This window comes from Coenobita brevimanus, chromosome 55 (assembly GCF_032717465.1).
Source record: "Coenobita brevimanus isolate Jiangsu-jjx chromosome 55, ASM3271746v2, whole genome shotgun sequence".
NCBI lineage: Eukaryota > Metazoa > Arthropoda > Malacostraca > Decapoda > Coenobitidae > Coenobita > Coenobita brevimanus.
In genome coordinates this window covers 509,140-519,678 of record NC_137008.1, presented here as the reverse complement: position 1 = coordinate 519,678, position 10,539 = coordinate 509,140, and the positions used below count along the sequence as shown (strand labels likewise).

At 43.6% G+C, this 10,539-nt stretch overlaps 1 protein-coding gene across 1 annotated transcript in view; it reads left to right on the top strand.

Annotated features, from left to right (window-relative positions):
• Nucleotides 1-247: 247 nt before the first annotated feature.
• The window catches only part of LOC145401190 (polyamine-transporting ATPase 13A3-like), a 93,866-nt gene continuing 83,574 nt past the window's right edge, over nt 248-10,539 (top strand). Inside the window, exons 1-4 of the mRNA XM_080273494.1 lie at nt 248-304; nt 6,207-6,374; nt 9,436-9,523; nt 9,566-9,632. Of these exons, the coding sequence (XP_080129620.1) occupies nt 248-304; nt 6,207-6,374; nt 9,436-9,523; nt 9,566-9,632 (380 nt within the window). The remainder of the gene's footprint in view (nt 305-6,206; nt 6,375-9,435; nt 9,524-9,565; nt 9,633-10,539) is intronic.

Here is a 10,539-nt window from a genome sequence, read left to right as displayed (position 1 = left end):
AAGTTGTAGTCAGTGTGAAGCAAGATCCTAATTTTTGATGATCATTTGTGGAACACCCGTAACAGTCCAGTGTGATTAGCATGCATCCCACATTACAGGGTGCAGTCAGCAACGATACACCAGACATGTTACACCGACGCATGATTCAGGTTTTATCGTCAGAAATTAAGGGCTTGTTTACACCTTCACGTACTCAGTTTTCAAAATACGACCCAGTGTGTACCAGTGCTTAGACCATTAGCCCATCATGTGGACCAGTAAAGATGCACCAGACCGTCTCAATATTGGCACCAAAGATGAACTGGTGAGTAATTCTCTCTCTCTCTCTCTCTCTCTCTCTCTCTCTCACTCAGGTAGAAAGAAAAAAAAAATCTATCTGTTCACTCCGAAATGTCAAAGCACATTGTGTTTAAAAGAGTGGGGACCATTGACAGAGTTAAATACAGACTGAAGAAAACAGTTCCAAGGTCGACTTGGCACATACATGAAGGGCTGAGGGTACCAGCTAACTCTTGCATTAGAGGGCTGAACAGAAAAAGGTTAAGCATGTCAATTATACACTCTGTACTCCAGCCATATCGTATCATTTTATTTATAAAGGCTCCAGCTTTCTTGCACGCATCAGTCTTGGTCACCTAATAGCAGCTCTCCATGCTGCTTGATCTCTGGCAGCCTCGCTGTTCAGTCCCATATCCCAGAGTTCACACTCTGTGACCTTGTTCCAGATCTTTTTTTGGTCTGCCTCTTAACTCGATCAACCCATGCTGTTCACACTTCTCGCCTTTTGCACCCGACTGCCATCCTTCATCCTCTCAACACACCTAAACCATCTCAGTCTACCCCTCCTCATCACAACACTAATACATACAAGTCACATCCATCCTCTCAATTTTCCACTTCCAATGCTAGGCCCCCATTTCTTTTATTTAAGGATGTAACACACATCCATATAATCATTCATTTCTGAACATTTGAACATACGAATATCCCCTTCTTTTACTGCCCTGGAATCACTCCTGCACAGCATTACATTCCTAACACATGCTACCTACAAAGATCCCTTAGCACAGAGGGTGAGCCCTCTCCATGTTAGGAGAGGTGACAGCTCCTTGAACTTCCACAACCACTCCTTACCCTACCTACAGAGCTAGCCAGCCCCACCTCCAGCACATAACATATCCCCCAAACAACAAAACTCTTCCACACACTCAAGAAACTCTCCAATAAGATCAGTCTTTCATACCTGGCAATCTCTACGTGCCCTCTGTGACACACTGGACATGCAAAGTCAGCATTACTTCACAGCCTACCTCTAATACCATTGCATCTCTCATGCACCCACTTATAAATACACCACACGATGGAGTTACAATACATCTCACACCCATGTGGCAACTGCACATGGCCACAATCCCTCTGCTTTGAGAGAACCACCATCAGCCCAAGGTATCATCACTTTTGTTTTATCCTCATTTACTTTCAAACCTTTGTGTCCCACTTTGCCTCTTCAGTTCTTAAATCTTTCCTCCACCTCCCCTTCATTCTCTCCAGTTATCACCAAGTCATCAGTATACAGCGTCTCCCATGGGAGTCCATTTCTGAAGTCACGTCAGAGAGCTTCAAGCACCATGACAAACAATAAGAGTCTCAGGACAGACCCCTGATGCACACCAGCATTCATGGAAAACTTATCACCTATATCTCCATTCCCTCTCACCTGACTTAAAATTGTATCGCTTCATCTTGAACTCCAATTTGTAACATAATATTAAAACTGTACGGTACCCGGTATACAAATATGATGTTGGTCACAAAGAAGTGCTAAGGAAAGGATGTAGAGCCATAGCACTGTATTTTTCTGCCACTGAACTATGCAGAATAAGCTACAAATGGATAAAGATTTGGCCCAGGTTAAAGTGCATTTCAGTATACAGTAATCCGCCAGTTATCGGGATGCTCCATATCTGATTATCCTCCATATCCGGATGTTACGCCTTGGCTCTATTATAACCGTATCCGGATTTATTTGCCCATGGCCGGATATAAAAGTTCCGGCATTGGCAGCCAGCCGGCCTACAAAGTCAAAAAAGTCCATTGGGTGGCTCACCAGCCTCTCTGTCCACACATAGGTAATAGGCTGTAACCCACAAGCAAAGCAAACAAGGCTGTCCAACACCCTACTGAATGGTCGAAATCCCCTGACCACCCCGATCACTGGTAACATACCAGCAGCGCATGAGGAAAACATTGTAGCCCACAAGCTGCGCAAGAATGACTGTCCAGCTCCCAACCGAATGGCCAAAGTCCCCTGGCCCCCCCGGCCGGCTGGCCGGCCTACAAAGTAATAAAAGTCCGTTGGGTGGCTCACCAGCCTCTCTGTCCATGCACAGTTAATCTACCATAACGAACAAGCAGAGCAAACAAAGTTGTCTGGCTCCCAACCAAATGGTTGAAATCCCCTGGCCACCCCGATCACCGGAAACACCGGCAGTGCGCAAGGAAAACAGATCGTAACCCACAAGCTGAGCGAGAATGGCTGTCTGGCTCCCTACTCAATGGTCAAAATCCCCCAGCCTCCCCAATCACTGGCAACATTCCGGCAGCACGCAAGAAAATCACAACGTAACCCACAAGCTGAACGAGGATGGCTGTCCGGCTCCCTGCCAAATGGTCGAAATCCCCCAGCTGCCCGGATTAGTTGGAAACTCTCGGCCACACACTGCCATCTGCTTCCTTACCGAACAGTCAAAGTTGCATTGCCATCTGGATTACTCGGGCACTCCTTAGGCCCATGATGTACATGAACCTAGTGTTTCGTCACTTTGTGACATTTGTTTGGGCGAGCAAAAGGGACCCTTGTGCTTGTAGGTCAGTGTGCTGCTTTTTTCTTGCGTGCTCATAGCCAAGCATGGGTAGAGACATGGCAATACCGTACACTCCCCAGCGCAACCGCGTCTCAGTTCCCGCCTTTGTCTCTCCACATGTGGACGTTCTTGGCTGTCTTCCTCCACCAAGTTCACCAACCCACCCTCATGACCCGCCCCAGCCTCCCCCATCCATTGTCCAGCCATGCGGGAAGCTCCCAAGACCACGTGTCACTTGGTTTGCGCAGTGCGCAATCCACAGGGCAGGTGCGCAAGGTAGGTGCGCAAGCGCAAATTTAGTTGTGCAAGCGCAACTAAGTTTGCACTTGCGCACCTGCCTTTTCATGTGAGCAAGCACAAAATTGCGCATGGTCTCGTGCGGTGCGCATGTGCAAACGATATCACCGGAGCGCAAGGGTGCGCAATTGCGCTTTGCTCAAGTGTTTGCTCACCTGCCTAGCACTGGTTATGGCCATGCATGTGGATGCTCACACCCAGGCAAGGGTGAATGGAGATTTGAGTGATGAGTTTTCTGTGAATGTTGGTGTGCACCAGCCGTCAGTTTGGAGCCACTTGTTGTTTATCATGGTGCTTGAAGCCCTCTCACCTGACTTCAGAAATGGACTTCCGTGGGAGATGTATGCTGATGATTTGGTGTTGATTGCAGAGAATGAAAGGGAGGCAGAGGAAAGATTTAGGAAGTGGAGGGTTGGTATGGAACACATGGCTTAAGAGTAAATGCAGATGGAACAAAAGTACAGCATTCGGGAACCGAATGCTGATCACCCACCAAAATATGCTGTTGGCCAAGTTAGAATCTACTTACAAACCATATGTGAAGAAAATTTGCAAAACTCTGCAGAATTCAGTCACCGCGTTTCACAAAAAGCCAATCCATATGAAAATTAGTTGACCTTTGGCAGCCATTTTTGTGACCTTGACCTTGACTCCAAGTGCTGATTTTCGAACTCGTCCAATATTTTGGCCATGTCATTGATACTCTGATGGTTTCATGTTGATAGCTCAAGCCGTTCATGAGATATAATGGGGCTGAAGGCAGGCAATAAAAACTAGTCGACCTTTGGTAGCGATTTTGGTGACCTTGACCCTGAGTGCCCATTTTTGTAGTTGTCCAAGATTTTGGCCATATCTTGATACCCTGAAGATTTCAAGTGGATAGCTCAAGCCGTTCTTTTGATACAGTGGTGCTAAAGGCGAGCAATAAAAATTAGTTGACTTATGGCAGCCATTTTGATGACCTTGACCTTGACCCAGAGTGCCCATTTTCTAACTCATCCAAGATTTGGGCCATATCTTGATACCATGAATGTTTCATGTTTATAGCTCAAGCCGTTCATGAGATCTAATGGTAACAGATACACAGACAGTGGTAACAGATACACACACACACACACACACACATAGACGCAGGCAATAACATTATCACTTCTCCATGCTAAAGGTGGGTGATAACAAAAGTGATGATGTCAAGGGCTGGTGGTGGTACAGTCAAAGAAGAGGGAGAGTGGCCATGTGCGATTGGTCACAAGGGCGTGGGAAGTAATTCCATCTTCTGCAGTGTCTGTGATAAATAGGTGCATAAGAGATGTAGTGGTATCAGAGGTAGACTGCAAGAGAATGCTGTTTTCTTGTGTGCGGTGTGTCGGGGAGAGCGGGTGGAGATTGTTGGGCGTGAAAGAATTGAACTTGCTGGTGAGTCTCATGAATGTGTGGATGAGTTTTGTAATTTGGGGAAACATGTTATGTGCTGGAGGTGGGGCTGGTGCTGCCACTGGGGCTACAGTGAGGAGTGGTTGGAAGAAGTTCAGGGAGCTGTTGCCTCTCCTGACAATGAGAGGGCTTTCCCTCCGTGCTAAGGGATCTTTGTATGCAGCATATGTTAGCAGTGTAATGCTGTATGGTAGTGTGACCTGGACAATAAAGGAAGAGGATATTCACAGACTGAAACACACAGAAATGACAATGATTAGGTGGATGTGCAATGCATCCCAGAGTGCGAGGCCTGGGGGGGTCTAGGATTACGATGAAAGAGTTGAGGGGTAGGATGGGACTGGAGTGCTTTGGTGTTGTGTTGAGGAGAGGTAGATTGAGATGGCTTAGGCATGTGGAGATGATGGGGGATGATAATTGGGTGCAGAAAGTGTTATGTTAGGGGTAGGGATGCGCGAGGTAGGCCGAAAGAGACCTGGGACAAGGTCATTGAATGTGACCTCAGTGAGAAGAGACCGAATGGGGATGCTGCCAGAGGTCGAGCAGCATGGAGTACCGCTATTAGGTGACCAGGGCCAATGCATGCAAGCATGTTGGAGTCTTCAAAAACGAACGAATCGATGAACGAACTGAAATAGGGTCAGTAAGTGGGATGCGTCACATGGCCCTTCCAAACCACTGGCAAGTGCTTGGGATGGCTCGCCGCTCACAACACAGTTGCCAGGGTAGGGGGATGTGAGTAGAAACAAAAGCAGGCACCCAGGTTTATAAGTTTCATAACACAAAAGAGGCAGCCATCCAGCGTCAGCCTGGGCGGCATCTGCATGCGTGTTTATGTAAACATTTTATTATTTTCCACAGGAGGAGCAACAGGCATTGAGAATATCTTGTTATTTATTAAAAGTGGGAGTGATATGTGTATATGATTATGAGTAAAGCAGAAAGCAAGTGAATAGATACTTAAGGTATATGACACAAAGGAGACAGCCCGGCGACATCATTCTGACATTGTCTGCATGCCTGTTTGCGTAAAATCCTTCTATTCTTTCTTCCTACATCCAAACCACTTGTTTCTTCATAGGAATGATCTGTAATTTTCAAGAGCTTAATTAAGGCTATATTCAGTCCCTCTAGTTGGCAGGGTCTGGCCAGATCGGAAGCCAGGAATTGTTGGACCTGTATACACTTTATATTCTAACATGACCTAAATTGCTCTCCCCATCTTTAATGTTCTTTTGTAAGAAAAGATTAATAATAGAATCTGATAATAGTCATAGATGCCATGGAAAGGATGTAGAGCCATAGTACTGTATTGTCTTATTCAGTCATTAAACCAAGTAAAATACCAGTAAGCTGCAAAATAAAAAAATCGGGGCCAAGTTACAGTAAAAGGATGATAGGTGTCTCACTGGTAAAAGTTGCTGCCTAGCACCTCTGCCTTACCACTCAGAGTATCTGTATTGGGTAGGACGATTTATTCTCCTCTGTTATTCTAAGTCTCATTCCAGAAAGGTTTTTCCTGCTCTGGACCCTATCTCACCCCATTCTTAGGTGGGAAAAGAGGTCTGGATGATGATGATAATGATAATATTTTATTTAACTGTCTCACAGGAAGTGCGAGGGTACCAGCGTGATATCAAGCGACTGGTGTTAACGGTAATAGCGACTTTGCTCACTTGTGGCCTGCTCCTGTTGCCTCTGACATGGCGACCCTCCTTCAGGTTGCCATTCACACACAAACGCTGCCCTCTGTCCATGGCAACCACTGTTTTGCTGAAGGTATTGTACTATACATGTGGGAAAAGGAGGTGGTAAGGTTTGATCCAGAGAACAAGAAAGTACTGTACTTGATTTGCCAGATTTTTAAGTACTTTCTCCTATCAGGTTTGTCTTTCTGATCAGGATGATTTGTAATACTGTACTTACCTTCTTTTATATATATAGATAGATAGATTGATTGATAGATACAGTACGGTAGATTGATAGATAGATTGGCCACATATTTCAGAAGTTTCCCTTTCTAGCTTTTTTTTTATAATTGTGTTAGTTTTTAAGTAGTTTTTCCAATAAAAGTTTTCATTCATGATTGGGCAGGTTTTTAGATACTGTAGTTTCACTTTCTTTTTTTCCTGATTGGGCTGGTTCACAGGTAGTTTCCTATTTTTATTTCATTTTCCTGATTCCTCTGATTGTTTGGTTGTTTCTCCTTCAATTTTTTTTACAAATTGGGCACATTTTTAGGTAGTTTCTGTCATTTTCTTTTTTTAAATAGGGCAAATTTTTAGGTAATTTGTCTTTTTTTTCTTAATTGGGCAGATTTTTAGGTAATTACTCCTTGTCATTTCTTTAATGTAGATTTTTGGGTAGATTCACCTTTTTTTTTTTTCTCCTTAATTAGGAAGATTTTGGGGTAGTTTCTCCTTGTCATTTTTTCCCCCTTTACTGTAACTGGGAAGATTGTTAGGTAGTGTCTCCTTCATGTCAGATTTTTTTCATGCTCTTTGAATTGTGCTGCACCCCATCATTTGGTGGGAAAAAGAGTTCTGGATGATGATGGTAATACGAAGCACTTGGAATCATAATGTCCCTAGCGCCATTTTTAAAAAGACAATAAAAACGCCTCCAGAGCCTGGTGACTTTTAAATATGTATATCTCTGGAATTAAGACATATTGCAATGCTTTTTGATTCTAAATGTAGTGCAAGGTTTCAGCTATAAAATCCTGTCATTTACATGACAGAGAGAGATACTGTAGAGAGAAATATTAAATTTAATTTCACATACACAGTATACACTACACTTAACCCGTGGATTGCGAGCCACAGGTCAAGCTGGGTAGTGTCGCGTTGGGAGCCACAGCTCAGGCTGTGCTGGCCGTACATCACCGCTAACTACTCCACCCCTTTGCAAACTTATACGTGGCGCTATGCAAAGACGGAGAGAGAGAGAGAGAGAGAGAGAGAGAGATTTTTTTTCTTTTCACCAGATGATGCCCTGGATGTTTATCTTCAAGTTCATAGTAAATAAAAAAAATTTTTTTTTTTCTCTCATTTTTTCACTACTCCCGTACGTAAAGTTACGCATGGCCCTATGCAAAAATGGAGAGGGGGAAATTATTATTATTTTTTTTACCAAATGATGCCCTGGATGTTTGTCTTTAAGTTATAATAAATAAATAAAAAAAAAAAATCTTCATTTTTTTGTACACCACGGGGTGGGATAAAAAAGGTAATTGTGCAATCCATGGGTTAAACACACATGCTTTACATAGCAGACTCACATGCTTACAACTTTGCTTACACATACAGGCATTTTCACACATGCATATAGGCGGTAATAGACACATTACAGGCACACATGACAGTAATAATGGTAATGAGAATTGACTTTGGTTATCATGAGTGTTCATAATGATAGTAAAATTGAGTTTGTAAGCATGTGTTTGTGAAGGTGTCATGTATACTGTGTATATGAAATAAAATTTAATTTTTCTCTTTCTATCACTCTCATGTAAATTATTTGATGTTATAGCTGAGACCTTGCACTACATTTAGAAACAAAAAGCAAACCAATATCTGTCTCAGTTCCTGAGATATACATGTTTAAAAGTCATCAAACTTTTGGAGGCATTTTCTCATTTTTTAAATATCGGCACTTGGAACGTTGTGATTCTAAGTGTCCCATATTATTCACTGTACTGTTTTCACTTTCACTTGGCCTAAAATTGCCATCTCCCCACTGTTTTGCTGTGGAAAGAATGGAGAATGAAAGGCAGACTAGTGGAGTGTATGTGAGAGATAGAGGGGTGAGGGGAAAAGAGGATCTGAGGATGATATAGAGGATGAGGTGGGGAGGTATATAAGGATTAGTGAAAGTCATGGTTTTCAAGAGAGGTGAAGTCAGTGAATGTGCAGTGAGGTTGGATGATGAGGATGTTTAAGTACTTGGGTGTGATGAATATGGATGGAAGTTTGGAGGGTGAAGTGCTTGAAAGGGTACAGCAAGGAAGAAAGGTTGCTGGTTCCTTGAAGGCAGTGATAAGAAACAGGGAAGTGAGCATGGACTTGAAAAAGTTATTACATGACAATATTGTGATAACCATCTCTAACGTATGGAAGTGAAGCTTGGACGTTGTTGGAGGGACAGAAGTCAAAAGTGAGAGCAGTGGAAATAAGTTATCTGAGAGGAGCCTGTGGAGTACATGGAGAGACAGACAGACAAATGAGGATGTGCAGGAGCATTGTGGTGTGGATGTGGATGTGATAGGAAGGGTTAGGAGAAACACATTGAGGTGGTTTGGCCATGTGGAGAGGATGGAGAGTGAGAGACTGATGAGGAGAGTGTATGTGAGTGAGGTGGAAGGGGAGAGAGGGAGGGGAAGGCCAAGGATGAGATGGAGGGATGGAGTGGAGAGGTATATGAGAGAGGGGTTTGTGAATTGGGAGCAGGGCAGTGAAATGGCATTGGACAGGATGACGTGGAGGCACCCCTTACATCCCAGGTCGTCATCCGTATCTAGCATATTAATGCTAGAATATAATGCTAGTCACAAAGAAGGTTTTTGAAAGATGTAGAGCTACATCATTATCTTTTATTACCACTGAATTTCAGGAAATTAGCTGCAAAACTGCAAATCTTTGGACCAGATGAAAGTGAAAGAACTATAGGCATATTGCATAATAATTATCCATTTTAGGCTATGTACTTCCTCTTTCTAGTGTGTGTGTGTGTGTGTGTGTGTGTGTGTGTGTGTGTGTGTTTGATCAAACCTTACCCCATCTCTAGTTAGGAATTAGAGTTGTGATGATGAGGATGATGATGATGACTGATTTTCTTGCAGGATATACACAACCAGGAATGGGAGGAGGAGGTAGTGAGGGAGGAAAAGAAAGAAGAAAAAGAAGATGAAGAAGAAGATGTGGAAAGAGGTGAAAGGAAGGAGAGAGAGAATGACGAGAAAGCAGTGCGAGTGTATTTCATGAACCGCAAGATCAAGTATATATGGGAAGAGACAACCTGTACCTTCGTCAAGTTGAGGTGGGTTTAGCAGGGGCCCTAGGCTAGGTTACCACAGTCCTTACCTCTGTTTTTCTGGATATTTGACTCACACTGTAATTCTTTAAAGTTAACTTGTCCCATTGAATGTAGGCATCTGACTTGCCCTGTAATTATTTCACTTTGGTTTTTCCCTGTGGTTCCTGAGTTGTGACTCACCCTGTAGTTCTTTCTCCTTGCCTTGTCCCTATGAATCCAGACTTCTGACTAACCCTGTTGTTCTTTCAACTTAGCTTTTCCCTCTGATTCCAGACTTTTGACTTATCCTGTAGTTCTTTTACCTTAGCTTGGTCCAGGATTTTGTCCCCCCCCCCCTTTTTTCTCCAGCTCAGTGGCAGAAAAAAGACAATACCATATCTTTTATTATATGGTCCTTGTTGGAAGGACACAAGTCAAGAGTGTGAGTAGTGGAAATGAGTTATTTGAGACGAGCATGTGGAGTTACATGGAAAAACAAACTGCCAAATGAGGAAGTGAAGGAGTGCTGTGGTGTGGATGTGGATGTGATAGAAGCATTAGGAGAAATACTTTGAGGTGGTTTGGCCACGTGGAAAGGATGGAGAGCGAGAGACTAATGAGGAGAGTGTTTGCTAGTGAGGTAGAGGGGGGGAGAGCAAGAGACTAATGAGGAGAGTGTATGCTAGTGAGGTAGAGGGGGGGAGAACAAAGGGAAGGCCGAGGATGAGATGGAGGGATGGAGTGGAGAGGTATATGAGGGGGATGTGAGCTGGGAGCAAGGCAGTGAAGTGACATTGGACAGGGAGACACGTAGGCAGTTTGTTTGTGTCCACCCCTTATGGGACTGAGGCGTCTGGCAATAGATAGATATTATATTAATGCTTATCTGTTTTCACAACTCTGTATTCAAGAAGGATTGATGGTTGTTTTA